This window comes from Ranitomeya imitator, chromosome 3 (genome assembly GCF_032444005.1).
Source record: "Ranitomeya imitator isolate aRanImi1 chromosome 3, aRanImi1.pri, whole genome shotgun sequence".
Classification (NCBI taxonomy): Eukaryota; Metazoa; Chordata; class Amphibia; order Anura; family Dendrobatidae; genus Ranitomeya; species Ranitomeya imitator.
In genome coordinates, this window is record NC_091284.1 from 277,975,200 (window position 1) to 277,993,289 (window position 18,090).

At 44.0% G+C, this 18,090-nt stretch overlaps 1 protein-coding gene across 1 annotated transcript in view; it reads right to left on the reverse strand.

The window, feature by feature from the left end:
* The window catches only part of ELAPOR1 (endosome-lysosome associated apoptosis and autophagy regulator 1), a 349,091-nt gene that overhangs the window by 163,809 nt on the left and 167,192 nt on the right, over positions 1–18,090 (reverse strand). The window contains exons 4-5 of the mRNA XM_069756493.1: positions 2,171–2,318; positions 1,142–1,222 (exon numbers count right to left, since the gene is read on the reverse strand). Of these exons, the coding sequence (XP_069612594.1) occupies positions 1,142–1,222; positions 2,171–2,318 (229 nt within the window). The remainder of the gene's footprint in view (positions 1–1,141; positions 1,223–2,170; positions 2,319–18,090) is intronic.

Genomic DNA, 18,090 nt, shown 5'->3' on the forward strand with positions numbered 1-18,090 from the left:
ACTCACTGCCGACTATGCTTCCCCATTGACTTGCATTGGGTTTCGTGTTTCGGTCGATCCCCGACTTTTCACGATAATTGGCCGATTTCACTTGACTCGACTTTTGAGATAGTCGGGTTTCGCAAAACCTGACTCGACCCTAAAAAAGTAAAAGTCGCTCAATCCTAGTCCCGACTCCCTAAACCTATCTCTCTGACTATTCGCTCCAAAAAAACACAGTCTGTATAGTGTCCACAGCAGCAGCGGTGCCATCTAACACTAAGCTGCAGCAGTGAGGAAATGGCGGCGACGGGGCAAATAGCTGGTTCTTATAGGGCAAGGACATGTGACATACACAGCCAATGACACGTGCCCTTGCTTGTGTGCATCACATGCACATTGCTGTGTGTGTGCGCACTGCTGATAGGCTGAGAGACTGCACTGCCCCACTGTAAATGCGGGAAAGAAAAAAAAAATGGAGATCGGCATTATTTCAGCACAGATCTATCCCCCGCCCTCCCCACTATACACTGAAACAGTCTATTAACAATGATAAACAGTTTTAATGTGCAAAACAGCCGAATTTTAAGCAAATCGTTCGGGTTCGTCAAACGACTCGAACACCACCCAAAACAGCTCGAATTTGAGATTGGCTAACAGTTCGACTCGAACACCGCTCATCTCTATTAGAGACTTTTCAGTATTCCGATTTGCAGAAGAAGTTTTTGCAATATTTGGTAAAGCTGATGAATTTGAATTTCAAACACGTCACACAAAACTAGAAATAATTATCTATGTATATAATTTGGCAGAGTAGAAGAAAATACAGTTACTATAGAACAGGCAAAAATTATTATTACGGGTGATCATATGTTTGTGCATGATGGGAATTAATACCAGAAAACCTGATGCCATGCAAATAAGTATGTGTCTTGAAGGATATCTAGTTTTGACGCATGTAAATTTGCAGACATATGAAGCTTTTTACAAGAAGGGTAAATTTTTTTTTTTGAGGGAGGTAGTTTCCCCCATTTTATATTGCTCATAACTTTTTTTCCCCACAGTTGGGCACATGCCAGTAACAGATATATTCTTCAATCACTGAGAACAAATACAGATGCATTTAAAAAGACAATAGACCAGCACAATAACTGTTAATTACTTGGTGATATTGCCAACCCGTCTCAGTGGTTTTCATCCATCTTGAATTCTCCTCCCTTGGCTGACACTGATTATTTTGAACCTGCAGAAACATTCAACGAAAAATTATTTTTGCTACTAGTGAATTTTGAGATTATTTTAGCAATGTGGCCATTTTTACACTGGTACTCATCATAGGTTTAAAATTTTCATTAAAAAGTAAAACATTTTTCAGACAAATGTTATTGGCATCTTGATGGTAATAAATAGATTAAGAAACATAACCTTATCTTGTTTTAAGCAATCCCAATTAAAAATTGTTTAAGTTTAGATATGGTTCCTAATGTATCATTGCTTTTGCACCTGTTTTTGTCTAGTTTCGTTCCTTTTTTTGTTTGCACCCTATTCATTATTTTATTCGGACCATTTTTTTTAACATTTATTTTATGTGCTAGCCTTTTGTTATTTTGTTCCCAATTTGTTGGTGGATTCAAGCAGTTCCGGATATTTTTGTCTGAATTATCAATTGTGACTTTTTTTAAAAAAAGTTGCAAAATTTGGAGCATCTTCACTCCCTCCCGGTGTATTTTTTAAGTATGCCAATATTTTAGTGCAATGTTTGCGCCATTTTGGAGCCAAAAAGTCATAAAAGCAGTTCAAGGCAGAAAAAAAAAAAAGAGACCATTTTTGACTTTGTACCAAATTCATGAATTGTGTATGACATGTTGAAGAATTTGGAACCAAAAACAGCAACCAATACCACACGATAAAGGAACTTAAAAAACCCCCATAAACATTGAATCTGGTCTTAATAGTTTTGCCCACATTTTAACAGGATCACAGCCAGTCAGTGACAGAGTTCCTTGATAATACTATCTATAGTTACTTTAAGAATAGCTGAACCCCATTTATGCGCTGCCTACGATAGCCCTATACAGAAGCAGGAGAGTTAATTGCATTAAAAAGTTGCAAGTAATGCATTCTTGGGCATACAACTTCAAATGCAATAGTGTGTCTAATATTTATTAAGGTGACATGGGTTAATACTTACATAGAATTCAAAGAGAATGTTGCGATCAGGATATAAATATTCAAAGCTTATAGTTCCCTCTTGTTTTAATGTCACAGAATACATCAAAGTTGCTGTACATTCATCAGTATTTGAGGCAACATATTCACCACGGGCCTCCCACTGTGACCTAGAAGAATATTTATTATACAGCATTTGTGAATTAAATCAACATATGTCCAATTATATTAGGGCACTTCACAACAATCACAACGAATCCCATATGAAATGTATACGGGACAAAGAAGAGATCCCAACCGTTATAATAAAAAAGCAAATTGTATTGATCATACTTAAAAACAATATAGTAAAAAAAACAATTATAAAAAAGCAAGATGCACGTTTCGCTGCCAGCTTCTTCTGGGGCCTTAAGAAGAAGGTGGTGGTGAAACGCCAATAGGGGTGAGGAGACGCCACGAGCACTACTACGATCTACTTGGTAATTATCTCCATTATTATGATTTATCACTTGGCATATTTAGATGGGTTGTTTTAATGGACATCTTATGGAGACATTGTATTAATTGATTTTGGCATATCTCCTATGCACCTTTGTGTCACCATACACAGGGACTCTATGTAATTTTGTTTTAACCCAGCTGTGTACAGATCTTGTGATATATTTTTTATGGAGTTTTTTCTCCTGAGGGGTCTTCATTCATAATTATGGTTATTACATGGCTCAGCATTTATTGATACAAGTAGATGGTTGCCCGATTCTAACGCATCGGGTATTCTAGAATATGTATGTAGTTTATTTATGAAGATTTCAGAAAAATGCAATGAATACACAGGATTCGACCAGCGAGGCGCGACCAATTAGTGAAGCATGGTTCAAATACCGCACCAATTCGCGGCCAGATTGTGTCTGTCGATGATTGTTTGCGGCTGGCTGGGTGCGACCAATCAGTGAAGCCAGGGCCAGCTCCAGGTTTTTAAGGGCACCGGGCAAAAGAGTCTCACAACCCACGTAGCATAGAACACAGCCCACGTAGTATATAACACAGCCACTTAGTATATAGCACAGCCACTTAGTATATAGCACAGCCACTTAGTATATAGCACAGCCACTTAGTATATAGCACAGCCACATAGTATATAACACAGCCACATAGTATATAACACAGCCACGTAGTATATAACAGCCACGTAGTATATAACACAGCCACGTAGTATATAACACAGCCACGTAGTATATTACAGCCACATAATATATAACAGCCACATAGTATATAACACAGCCACTTAGTATATAGCACAGCCACATAGTATATAACACAGCCACATAGTATATAACACAGCCACGTAGTATATAACACAGCCACGTAGTATATAACACAGCCACGTAGTATATAACACAGCCACGTAGTATATAACACAGCCACGTAGTATATAACAGCCACGTAGTATATAACACAGCCACGTAGTATATAACACAGCCACGTAGTATATTACAGCCACATAATATATAACAGCCACATAGTATATAACACAGCCACTTAGTATATAGCACAGCCACATAGTATATAACACAGCCACATAGTATATAACACAGCCACGTAGTATATAACACAGCCACGTAGTATATAACACAGCCACGTAGTATATAACACAGCCACTTAGTATATAGCACAGTCACTTAGTATATAGCACAGCCACTTAGTATATAGCACAGCCACTTAGTATATAGCACAGCCCACGTAATATAGAACAGCCCACGTAGTATAGAACAGCCCATGCAGTATATAACACAGCCCACACAGTATACAACACAGCCCACCTAGTATATTGCACAGCCACGTAGTATATAGCAATGTGTGCAACTTATCCCTGTTTAAAAAAAAAAAGATTTAAAATAAAAAAATAAATAGTTATATACTCACCTTCCGGCAGCCCCCAGATCCAGCTCAGGCCTTTAGCGATTTTCCTCGCGACGCTCCGTTCCAATAATTCCTTGCGGCAATAACCCGAGATGATGTAGCGGTCACTGACTGGAGGAGAGTAGGGAGGGGATAATTCATGGCCGGACTGTGCCTGTCGCTGATTGGTCGCGGCCGGCTGGGCGCAACCAATCAGCGATGCGGGATTTCCGTGACTGACAAACAGACAAACAAATGGAAGTGGACCTTAGACAATTATATATATAGATGACGGTGTCTAACATGGAAGCTCTATTAATATGAATATACATGATTAACTGCCCATAGCATATTATGGTGCACTATGCATTATTTTGGCTTTGGTTTTTTACAGTATTTGTTGCATCCTATATGACTCCTTCTGGAGTTTGTACTATACATTAGTGTGCTCTAGTGTCCTATAGATGGCATTTTGCTTTTTTAGAATTGTTTTTTACTATATTGTTTTTAAGTATGATCAATAAAATTTGCTTTTTACCATAACGGTTGGGATCTCTTCTTTGTCTTGTATACATTTCATATGGGATCCGTTCTAGCATTTGTGAATTGTTAATTAAAGAGTATCTAAACTTTTTATTGATTAACATATTACTGTGTATAATTATGTATCTCTATAACATAATGAATTAACTTATCTTGATTCCTTTTCTCCATTGAACCATTATGAAGAAGGGCTGTTTCAACTATCTTGTACATGCACTTCAAGTAGCTGTTTTGAACTGCAGGTCTAAGTACATGAACAAAGCATCTGAAACAGCTCTTTCAGCATGGAGTTTGATATGAAAGAGTGCATTACCAAGACTCATGATTTTGCAAAGACTGATCATTTAATTAAAAAAAGTTAATTTACTTTACTACACTTAAAGTGGTTGTTTGGGCTTTTTCCTATTCTGTGTGTGTACCGAGGCTGCAGAGTGCTGACAGTTTGTAATGTACTGACAGTCAGAATTCTGCATTGTTACCTAGATACCACACTCGGGTACATAACCAGCTCACTCCCGATTTTGGAGGTGCTGGTCACATCCAGTCTAAAATGTTCCTGTTCTGGCAGAGAACCTCACAAATGAGGCCATGCCAAATCTCTTCCAGACCCTTCTCCTGCCTCAGCCTCCCTATGCTGGCACATAATGTAAGCCAGCAGTGGCAGGACTCAACTGATAGCAGTGACAGAGAAGACAAGAAGCTGAACCTTCCTTCCTCCACCAATCTCAGCAAAGACTGAAAATTCTGCCAGGACCTTATGGTCACATGACAGCCTCATGTGACTGGAAGAAATAAAGACGCTGCTGCAGAACCCCAGGAAGGAAAAGGATTCTACATACGCGAGTATAATATGCTGTCTGTGTATTATCTATACTCTATCTATATATCTCATCTTATACATAATCTAGGGTGCCCAATTTTCAATTGAGAGCAGCATGAGGTGACATCAGTTGGCACATAATCACAAGTTTGCAAATCACATGAGATCAATCATGCGATGATTGCTTAAAATCAGCAAGCAGAGCAAAATCCTAACTCCGCATATTACACACCTTTAGGACTCCGCATGTAAATATCAACTTGCAGAATTACAAACACAGGAGGACAACTGTCTGTCTAAGGGAGCAAAGCAGGGAGAAGGTGCAGTTGACTGGACTCTTGAGATAGTCATCATAGTCTCCGCACGGACATTAAATGTATAGGTTATCTAAAAAGTGGCAGTATCAGAATAAAACGTACACAAATCCCACAATGAACCCCAAGTATGTGGAGTGCCCCGTTAGGGCAGCGGGGTACTTGGTACCGGGTCCTTCGGTTCACAGGGGGATGTCATGGTGGCTGACCTGGTCCGTGGCACTGGGACATCCGTATTAAAGGGAAAGTTCTTTAAAGGGATATGTTCGTGACATCACCTGTGGTATTCGGTCAGGGTGACCGAGGCTGCTTTAAGGGGTCTGCTGGGGTGATGTTAAGGCAGCTAGATGGTATACCTTCACACAGGTGAAGTATGTCCCCAGGGCTTCCCAGTGTGTAGATGGTGGATGGTGAGAGGCGCAGTGAAGAACAAGGACACAAGGTTGCAGTCTCTTTACCTTTACTGAAGACTTCAGCATCCACAGTCCAGAGCACCGGATCACAGGGCAGACAGAGTCCGGCCAGTTTGGAGGCAAGTCCAGAGTCCTCTTGTCCAGGTGGAAATCAGTAGCCTCCCTCTAGCACTGCGGTGTTGTAGTCCCTTACTGCTAAGCTTCTCATAAGGTCCTCACAGATGTCATCTCTCTCTGTCCCCCAGATGGATAAGACAAACCCATATGACCAGTGGCTTGAGGCATTTTACAGGGACTATCATGCCCCAGCCTCTAAGGAGTGCCACCTTGCCTCCTGGGTATAGGGCGGGCAGGTAACGTGAAATTAACGGTCCTGCCTGTCTTTGGAGCAAGGCTGTTATGATGCGGTGGTTTAGGAGCAACATGGAACGAGCTCTGAAGGAAGTGGTAACTGTACTGACCGCAGTCCCTAAGATCAACAGAATACTAGAAGTAGCCGTGGGATGCTCCTAACGCTCCCTAGGCACCTCATCACAGCCTAAGAGCTAACTACCCCTAAAGATAGCTTTCCTGTTTCTATCTTGCCTCAGAGAAAATCCCCAAAGGATAGATTAGCCCCCCACAAGCAATGACTGTGAGTGGAGAGGGAAAAGACATACACAGAATGAAACCAGGAGGAGCACATGAGGCCAGTCTAGCTTGATAGATAGGACAGGATGGAATACTGTGCGGTCAGTATAAAACACTACAAAAATCCACGCAGAGTTTACAAAAAATCTCCACACCTGACTAAAGGTGTGGATGGTAAATCTGCTTCCCAGAGCTTCCAGCAAGACAGAATTAATTCCTACTGATAACGCTGGACAAACATAGAAAGCACAGAACGGATAAGTCCACAATCTGAACAGAAAAGTGCAAGCAAGAACTTAGCTTAGCAGAACTGGTCAGGATAACAGGGAAATCCAAAGAGATGTGAATCCAACCAGGAACCATTTACAAGTGGCACTGGCTGAAGGAAAGAGCCAGGCTTAAATAGCCGAGCAGAAAAGACGATCAGTGGAAGCAGTTGAAGGCAGCTAACTCCAAGGAACAGCCATACCACTTGAAACCACAAGAGGGAGCCCAAGAGCAGAACTCACAAAAGTGCCACTTACAACCACCGGAGGGAGCCCAAGAGCGGAATTCACAACACAAGGCATAAAGGATAGTTGCTCCCTCGGTGTTACGGCTACTGGATTTCTGCGCCTCAGAAGGAGGCAGCCTGCTCCTGGCTGATCTCCCTCTGATATCCTCTCCTTTGCTTTCCTTCACGCTTGCTGCAATATGTTCTGCTTTCTATCCATCTGTTTCCTAGGAGCTGCAGCACTTCAGGCCACAGGGCTCCTTTGTTTCCTTTCCCTCTGTCTTTCTGACAGGAACTGAACTTTTTCCCTCCAGATCAGAATGTTCTTATAGGGGAGTTCACCTTAAACAGGCTTAGAGCTCCCCCTCCTGGTCTGGAGTGTGTACATGTTGCATGCATTGTGTTACCTGACAAAGAATTCTCCTTCATTATCTCCAAACATAGCATCACTCTCATTACTGTGATGACCAGGACCCTGGGGCGCCACATATGATTTATGCTGCCTGAGGTGTAGTGCAGCAGGAATCCGCTGTCAGGTTCCTTATGTGGCAAAATAACATTGGAAGCCTCAGCATTTATACATTATATACTGTACTACTATCTCCAGATCACCATGTAATGGCCCAATGTGGAAATAAAAGCTATTCTATCAATTTAATGCAACAATGCCAGCTAGATGTATTGCGAGGTTTTGCAGCAGCTGAAGTGTGTATTGTGAGGTTCTGCAGCAGCTGAAGGGTTTATTACAAGGTTCTCCCGCTGGCGAAGTGTGTATTGTAAGGTTCTGCAGCAGCTGAAGTGTGAATAAATATTTGATACACTGCTGATTTTGCTAGTTTTCCCACCTACAAACAATGGAGTGGTCTGTAATTTTTATCGTAGGTACACTTGAAATGTGAGAAACACTAAGAGGAGATTTGACCACCAAAGACAGGAAACCTGTAGGCTACAAGGGCATCAGTTGGATTACAGAGCATGGGTGGACCAACAACACAAACTTAAGGTGTGGAAACACAACCCAGTGAAAGACGTGCTCACCCACACATGACGGGACAGAATATAAGGGTGCTGTCATGGGTTCTGAAAACCCCCCGTTAACGAGAGGTAACCAAGACCTTATCGATCACCAATGACAGCACCAGAAGAGAATTACAGAGAAAACAATTATTCAGGGAGGGACTAAAGACTGGAGCACCCTTCTCCCAAAGGTGAAATAAGACACACCCATATTCAATCTATAATGCATATACAAAGATGAGGGAGAGGACCAGGTTGTTGCCTTACAAATCTCTTTCATTGAGACTTTCACTCACTCTGCTGTTGTGAATTCTGCTCTTGGGTTCCCTCCAGTGGTTGTTGGTGGGAATGCAGTTGTCTCTGACTCGCAGTCCTGGCCAGGTGTATCGGATAATTACAATTCTGACTGGGATATTTAGGTGTGCAGGATCCTTTAGCCCTTTCCAGTTGTCAATGTTTCTTTGGAAGTGTTGGATATCTGCCTGGCCTCTCCTGCTTATCTGCCAGTTCAGCAAAGATAAGTGTCTGTTTCTTTTCCTGTGGCACACATGCAGTGTGCTTATTTTCAGTACTGTTCATTTGTTTTTCTTTTGTCCAGATTAGACTGTGTGTGTTTTCTCAGTCTGGTTGGTTTCACTGGAGTTGCAGATATACGCTCCGACATCTTTAGTTAGATGTAGGAAGTTTTTTTTATATTCTGCTGTGGATTTTTTGAAGGGCTTCAATACTGACCGCACAGAACTCTGTCCTATTCTGTCCTATCTAGCTAGAGTGGCCTCCTGTGCTAAATCCTGTTTTTTTCTGCCTGTGTATGTTTTTTCCTCTCCGACTCACCGCCAATATTTGTGGGGGGCTGTCTATCCTTTGGGGATTTTCTCTGAGGCAAGATAGTATTCCGATTTCCATCTTTAGGGGTATTTAGTCCTCCGGCTGTGACGAGGTGTCTAGGTGTGTTAGGTACACTCCACGGCTACTTCTAGTTGCGCTGTTAAGTTCAGGGTTGCGGTCAGTATAGTGGCCACTTTCTCCAGTGAAAGTTCTCATGCAGCTCCAAGGTCACCGGATCATAACACTCCACCAAGGAGATTGCCAGTGTGGATTGAGCCTATAAATCTTCTGCGGCCGCTTTGCCACTTGCTGAGTATGCTACAGAAATGGCCTCCCTAATCCACCTGGCAAATGCAGGTTTTGAGGTTTTAAGCCCCTTCCTGGAACCCTGGAAGGACACAAACAATTAACTATGCTTTCTTTAGTTCTCTGTAGCTGACAAATATCTGACCACGAGTCTTCAAGCATCCAAAGTATGAAGTTTTTCCTCCTTCTGGTTCATTGGATTAAAACAAAAGGAAGGAAGGACGACCTCTTGTAGTCTATGGAATAGGGGTGCAACTTTGGGAAGGTATGCTGGGTCTGGCTTAAAGATTACTCTGTCATCTATAATTTGATTAAAAGGTGCAGCTGTAGAAAGAGCCTTAACATCACTGAGGTCTTCTGGCCAATGTTAAAGCTACCAACAGGGCTGTTTTAAAGGTAAAGAATCTTAAGGGGTGCAAATTCTATGAGCTCAAATGGTATATCCATTAAGGCTGCCAGAAACAAATTCAAATCCCATGGGACTAATTTTACTTTAGAAATGGTCCTAGATATCAAAGATGCTTTAATAAACTAGGACACAATAATTACTAGCCAAATCACAGCTGTACAGAGGCCAGAGAGCCACCACCTGGACTTTTAGGGTACTAGTGGATAGACCTAAATTGAGACTTTAAAAAAAAAAAAAATATTCCAAAACCCTCCACAATGGCGCCCCATTCTCAACACTAGACTCTGAAAAAGATAAAAACTTTCGCCAAGTTCTAGCATATATTCTGGTTGTGACTGCCTTCCTACATTGAATCAGGGTGGAGATGAGATTACAAGATAAACATCTATCCTTTAACAGCTCCCTTTCACATTCCATTCCGTCAAGTGGAGGTTAGCTGCTTGTGGATAGTGCACTGGCCCTTGAGAAAGATTTGTAATCTCCGGAAGAACCCATCGATTGAACACAGACGTTATTGGCCATGAGAGCCATGGTCTTCTGGGCCAAAAATGGGCAATCAACACAATCCTTGCCCTGTCCTAGTGAGATCAGGGCTACTACAGGAAAGGCATATGACAGACTGAAATCCCATGGAACCAGGAAAGCATCTACCACTAGGGCATCCTCCATGGGGTCAAGGGAACAGAACTTTTTCACCTTTTGGTGGCAAAAAGGTCTATGACTGGGAGACCCCACATCTGAACTTTGTTGAAGATGTCTGGATTTAGCTCCCACTACCCTTGTTATAGAAGATTGCAGATTAAGAAGTCCACGTGGGTGTTATCTTTCCCTTTTATATGTAGAGCAGTCAAGGAAAGGAGATGACCCTCCTCTAGCTGGAACAAGCCATCTGCCACCTTCATCAAGGGTTTGGTATGATTTATGTAAGCCACTGACACTTGAAGACGAGAGGAGCCAGACATGCTGGCCCTGTAGGGATACAAGGAATTTACTTACAGTCTGCTGTACTGATAGTAATTCCTTCACTTTGATGTAAGTGTTCTCTCACTCCTAGTCCAGACCCCCTGGGCTAAAGCCCTTTCTAGATGAACCCCTACCCTCTGATGCTTGCATCTCTGGTGACAACCCTTGTAACTTTTTTTTTTTTTTTAACTCAGATCAAACCTGTCCACAGGAGTTCCATATCTATTCACCACTGGAGGGATTGCACCGTCCATAGGGATGGAGTCATCCTACCTTCCAGATGCCCCCTAAGGGAGATCTTGTTCTGTAAAACATCCCATTTCAAGACCCTGGAATGGAACTGGGTCCACAGAACTGCTTGAAACCACAATATTAAAGAACCCAGGAGGGACATGGCACTCCTAAAGGATATGGAGGGGACCTTCAATGGCTCTCAACCCTTAACCTTGGATTTTTTTCTACTTTGACCACTGGAAAGTATCATTCCTACACCTCCGAGTTCAATAGGAGCCCTAGAAACTCTTGAACATTTGGGGGTCTCTAATCTGGATTTCTTCAGATTCAGTAGCCAGCCCAAGTGCTTTAGGTTAGTCATTCCTTCCCTCCAGTTGATTCGTACAATAGTGAATTGACTTGCCTACCAACTGGAAATCAGAGATAAGTGATGATCAACACATCTTTTTCCCGGAGATGAGTCATGCCCTTTGCAATCACCTTTGTGAAGACCCGAGGAGCTATTGCTAACCCAAAAGGGAGGGGCCCGAATTGAAAGTGCCCAACTACCCCCATCAATGGCTATTGCAACCCTGAGGTATTTCTGATGTTCCATACGTATGGGCACATGATAGCAAGCACCTTTCAAATCCAGGATGGCTATGAAACAATGGGGAAAGGGCATCTTTAAAATGGAATCCATTAAGTCGGCAATAAAAGGACTGAACACTCAGAAATTTGTTCAAAGCCTTCAGATTTATTATAGTTCTGAATGAACCGTCCGGCTGGCTTATTAGAAAGAGAGGGAAGTAGAACCCCTCCCCTTTTTCACAACCTGGGACTTCCAGAAGAGTGGCTTTCTGAACTGGGTCCAAAACTTATGTCTCAAGGCCAATTGCTAGAGAAGATTGTGGGGGGAAATCAAAACAAATATTCCATGTGGAACAGATTGGAATTCTAACTAACCCAGATCTAATCAGGCTGAGAATCCAGTTACAGGCCGAAATTCACTACCAGGCAAGGAAGAAAGAGGAAAGCCTTCCACATACCTGGGCTGGGAGTCAGTCATTGACCCGATTTCTGGCCTCCGGAAAAGAGGTTCCAAACATGAGGCCTCTTTCCTTCTGCAATCTTCCCATTTATCTTGCTCCATGAGAGGTTTCCTACAGACAAACTGCCTATTTAGGATCATCTATCTGTAGGCAGGAACAGATAGAACAGGAACAGATAGACTAAGGAATACCTTTTTGGCATTCTCGCTTTCTCTAGATATTCTCCCTCACTAGGAATGAAACAGTCATGTTCTGGCCTGAATGTCCCCTGGCCAAAATTTCAACCATAAGGCCCTACGGGCAGTGTTGTAGAGGACAGCCAACCTTGCTGCCGGCCGTACAGAGTCCGCAGAAGCATCTGATCGGAAAGCCATTGCTCCCTGCATAAGCGGAATAGTGGCCAAGATGTGGTCCCTTGCCACCCTGTCCTTTAACAGGGATTCCAGATGATCCATACAGATCATTAATAACCTAGTAGGACACATTGCTGCTACCGCTGATTTCAGGACCGCTGCTGATGTCTCCCGTACACCTTTCAGAAAAGCGTCCACTTTCCTGTCAAGGTAATCCCTCAATGCCCCCATATCATCAAAGGGCATGAAGCTTTCTTGGAGGCCTTTGTTATTGCCATGTCCAGTTTAGGGGCTTTATCTCATGATGATGAAGAAGGCTCTTCAAAGGTACATTTTCTTTTGAAGGATGGGGGAAAGAGAGCCTCTCTTCTCTGGCTTTCTCCACTCTTTCTGTACTAAAGCCTGGATCCTTACATTTAATAGAAAGGATTTACGCTTTTTCTAATCTAGGCCCCGAAACATGATGTCCTGCGCAGATCTTTCTGACCTAATGTCCACAATGCCCATTGTGAATCTGACTACTTTAAACATCCTATCCACTTCTTCAAGCGGGAAACAATTATGCCCCCAGCCGCTGTCTGAAGAGGAGGCTAACAAGGAGGAATGAGCAGAGTCGTCCTCATAATCTGCTTTAGTGGAAGCATCTGACATTGGGGAAATGCCTATACTGATAACAGTTGAGCAATAAGGATTTACAAAGTGCACATTCCTTGAGCTTGGCTTTAGCCACACACTTCTTTCCCTGGCAATAAATGACAAGAAAGAAAAAAACAAAAAACACCAAGTAACTTTGTGGAAGTTCCCTTACCACACTGACACAATGAAATGGTACCGGTTTAAAGGAAGGACACATCTCACCCACATTTCCAGATAATGTAGCTCCTACGTCCACCTCCGTGCGCCCGCGTCATTCACCTCATCCCATTGACATGCCTCCAGGCATGCGCCACTGCCTTGTGCCCACATATCCAGCAGTCACACCTCCCGGAATGTCACACTGATGCACCCACCTATCGACCCAGGCACGTCACTGGCCACGTCACACAGCCTGACTCCTGGCCTGCATTAGACAAGCCCTGAAGTGTGCATCATTTCCTGTCTTCCCATGCTACATTCCACACAGCCAGGGACAAAGTTTAAAATGGGGCCCCAAATGCTGTATTTACATGCTCTGAGTTCAGGCCGCTAAACGAGTGTGATCGACAATATTGAAGTCATTCGATGCTTGTTACCCGGCCTCCTTACACCAACTGTGAGAAAGAATGATGGGAACAGAACAATCACTATTAGATTAATCTGTCCCCGTACAGTATCATGTTATCAGCAGCACATCTACAGCTTACACCGGCGATGTGCTGCTGAGAACAAGGATTTCTGTTTCAGACTAAACAATCCAATCTCTCGATGAATATGCAGCATTTTGCTTGTTTAGTATAATACACCCCATAGTCCTCCACATAGTACAATGTGCACTACAGTCCTCCATATTGTAAAACGCACACCCCATAGTCCTCAATATAATGTGCCCCATAGTCCTCCATATAGTATAATACACTCCCCATAGTCCTCCATATAGTATAATACATCCCATAGTCCTCCACATAATATAATGTGCCCCCTAGTCCTCCACATAGTATTATACACTCCCCATAGTCCTCAAAATAGTATAATACACTCCTTATAGTCCTCCATATATTAAAATATACTCCTCAGTCCTCCATATAGTATTATACACTACCCATAGTCCTCCATATAGTGTAATACACTGCTCATATAGTCCTCATATATTAAAATACATTCAGTTCTCCATATAGTATAATACACTCCTCATAGTCCTCCATATATTAAAATACATTCCTCAGTCCTTCATACAGTATAATACTCGCCTTATAGTGCTCCATATAGTATTATACACTCCCCATAGTCCTCCATACAGCATAACACTTGCCTCATAGTACTCCATATAGTATTAAACACCCCCTATAGTCCTTCATATAGTATAATACACTGCTCATATAGTCCTCCACATATTACAATACACTCAGTCCTCCATATAGTATAATACACTCACAATTTTAGTATGATGCAATCACCCCTCAGAATATAATAAATTGAATACATAGAATATAATCTAGCCTGTCATAGAATATAATACAGCCCCCCATATAATATAATGTAGGCCCCCATAGAATATAATAAAGTCCCCATAGAATATAATGTAGCCCCATCAAAGAGTATGATGCAATCCGCCCCCATAGAATATAATACAGCCCCCCATAGAATATAATGCAGCCCACCTCCCCATAGAATATAATGTGGCCCCATCATAGAGTTTTAAGCAATCCTCCCCCATAGTATTTAATGTAGGACCCCATAGAATCTAATACAGCCCTTCCCCATAGAATCTAATACAGCCCTCTCTCATAGAATATAACGTAGCCCACTGGAGAATGGCCCCACAGTCCAGTAATCACTCATTGAGATACTTTTTCTTTAAAAAAAACAAAAAACAAAAACAAACAATCCTCACCTCTCCTCGTGCTGCTTCCAATGCTCAAGGCTCACCTCCGGTCTCAGCAGCTGCAGTCTGCCCGGCACATAGCAGGTATGCGATGATATGATGTCATCACGCACCTGCAGTTTCAGAGGCAGAGGGGAATGAGGGGAGAGGGAGCGTCAGCTGACGTTCTCTGCCTCATCATTGTTTTGAACTGTACCGGCATCATAGACGCCGGTATAGTTGAATGCGTCAGCACTGGTGGGGGGGCAGTCAGTGCTGGCGGCAGGTGACTGGCTGGGGGCCACTGGGGGAGCGGGGGCCCTAGGCAGCTGCCTGGACTGCCTGCCGCTAACGCCGGCCCTCCACACAGCGCTGCAAGTGATGGGAGCACATGACATCAGGGGTGAATTAAGGGTAGCCAGGGCCCCGGGCTGTTCAGACACTGTGGGCCCCCCCGGTCACGTGACGGGGGTCACGTGACGGGGGTCACGTGACGGGGGTCACGTGACGGGGGTCACGTGACGGGGGTCACGATATACGCGAACCAGATTACTCCAGAAAAATGGCCGGGCCCTACTCTACTGTAACCTATTAAATATTTGTTAAAATCTGCAATACAATTTAGGTGTATTTTGACCAATAATATCACATACAAGGAACAAATACCACCGCACCATGACCAGACCATAAATTACAACCACAGTGATCAAATAATATCACATACAAGGAACACCGCACCATGACCAGACCACAAATTACAACCACTTGGTGACCAAATAGCACATACAAGGGACAAATACCACAACACCATTTCCAGACCACATATTACCACCACATAGTGACTGAATACTACAATACTGATCAGTAATAAAAAAAACACTATACTATCACCATAAATGCCATTATACACAGGAGATGTGTAATTAGTATGCAGTGTCTGTGTAGAGGTAATACAGAGATCACTGGTGGTATTATACACAGGAGCTCTGTATATAGTGTATAGGTAATACAGTGATCACTGGTGACATTGTACACAGGACCTCTGTATATAGTATACAGTGTATAGTGTCAGTGTATAGGTAACACTGACTCACCAGTGACGTCTCTAGGTGAAGTCCTTCATCTTTCATCCAGCACAGACCGCCATCATTTCTTCCAGCCAGGACTTGTCTCTGCAGGAAATAACAGTTATCTCGAGCTCCGCTTGCAGAACACTTTACTTAATTTTTCACAACTTCTACATTACACCACATGAAGAAAAAAAGGCGATATAGTGTCACTCTGCACAGTAACAGGACCACCCCCCCCCCATTTAAAACAGTATAATCAAAAAATAAAATAAATACATCACTGCAGCAATAATATCCCTTAATTAGCCCCTATGGTAATACTATTCCCCACCCTGGCCCCGTTTAGCTCATTCCTGGCTCCAGCCATATGTTCTCGCATCCTGCCCTCATGAGTATTCATTCTACCCCATATGATCTCCCCATCCTGCCCCATCTGTCTCCATCATATCCATCCTGCCCCATGATCCAATCCTGCCCCATGTCTTTCATTCTGCCCCGTGTCTCCAATCATGCCCCGTGTCTACATTCTGCCCATGCCTCCAGTCCTGCCCCCAGTGTGTCCAGCAATCTGCCCCAGTGTATCCAGCATGTTTCCCCCAGAGTGTCCAGCAATCTGCCCTAGTATGTCCAGCATATTGCCCCAGTGTCCCGCAATCTGCCCCAGTGTGTCCAGCATTGCCCCAGACAGTGTCTCCAGCAACCTGCCCCAGTGTCTGACTCCAGCATATTGCCCCCAGCGTGTCCAGCAATCTGCCCCAGTGTGTCCAGCATTGCCCCCAGACAGTGTGTCCAGCAATCTGCCCCAGTGTGTTCAGCATATTACCACCAGTGTGTCCAGCAATCTGCCCCAGTGTCTCCAGCATTGCCCCAGTGTCTCCAGCATTGCCCCAGTGTCTCCAGCAATCTTCCCCAGTGTCTCCAGCAATCTGCCCCAGTGTGTCCTCCAGCGAGACAGAGCGAGACAGATTGAAAGAGACAGATTGAAAGAGACAGAGGGCGAGACAGATTGAAAGAGAAAGAGGGCGAGACAGATTGAAAGAGACAGAGGGCGAGACAGATTGAAAGAGACAGAGGGCGAGACAGATTGAAAGAGACAGAGCAAAACGGATGCAAGAAACCTCAGGGACATGTCAGGAGGGGAACAGTGTCCGTCCTGCCTCCTCCTCACTGCACAGTGCAGTCACCTCCAGCCCCTGCAGCCTGAGCTCCTACGTCGTCCTATTTATCTCCTGTCCTGCTCCTGTATGCAGGGCTCAGGGAGGGAAGAAGCAGCGTCCTGACTCTCTCCTGCTCCTCTCAGCAGGAAGAAGCCGGTGCCCTGCGCTGTGAGGTCTCCCCTGCAGACACAGCATGCAATGTGGGCGTGTCTGCAGTTGGACCCCTGCAGCTTAGAGGTACAGTTGCATTCAGCGTCCTGGTCTATAGAACAGACAGCTGTAGTGCAGGGAGATCAGGTCTCTCTGCACTACAGTGGAGCTTACATATATCGGCGTGCTGTGCACACCGATATAATTAGCATTGGCATTAGCTCCAGGTGGGCCCCTCTGAGCTCCGGGGCGACAGCACCCTCTGCCCCTCTGGTAGCTTTGCTACTGGCCGGCGGGCATTCACAGACGATTATCGGAGGGTCAATCTGTGGCTGTGCGGTAGCCCAGGGCCCCCCCACACCACTGGGCCCTGGGCTACCGCCCATATTGACCCTCTGATAATCCGCCCCTGCATGACATCATTACCATGCAGTCAGCTGCTGGTCTCTAATTGGCTGATAGCATGTGTTGCCACACACTGACCTGATGGGTCTGTCCACCGCAATACACCCACTGGATGGTGTCCAAAGACGCATATTAAGTTGAAGTTTCTGCTGTTTCTGAGGAATCAGGCTCACGAGCCTGATTGCAAACTCGGCACCTGCAGTCATTACGCCCCTGGTGGCAGTATTATGCTGTGGAGAAGCATTTCTTCCACGGGCACAGAGAAGCTGGTCAGGGTTGATAGGAAGGTGGATGTAGCTAAATACAGGACAATCCTGGAGGCTACGAAAGATTGGAAACTGCGGCCTAGATTTACCTTCCAGCAGAATAATGACCCTAAACATGCTGCCAGAGCTACAATGGAATGG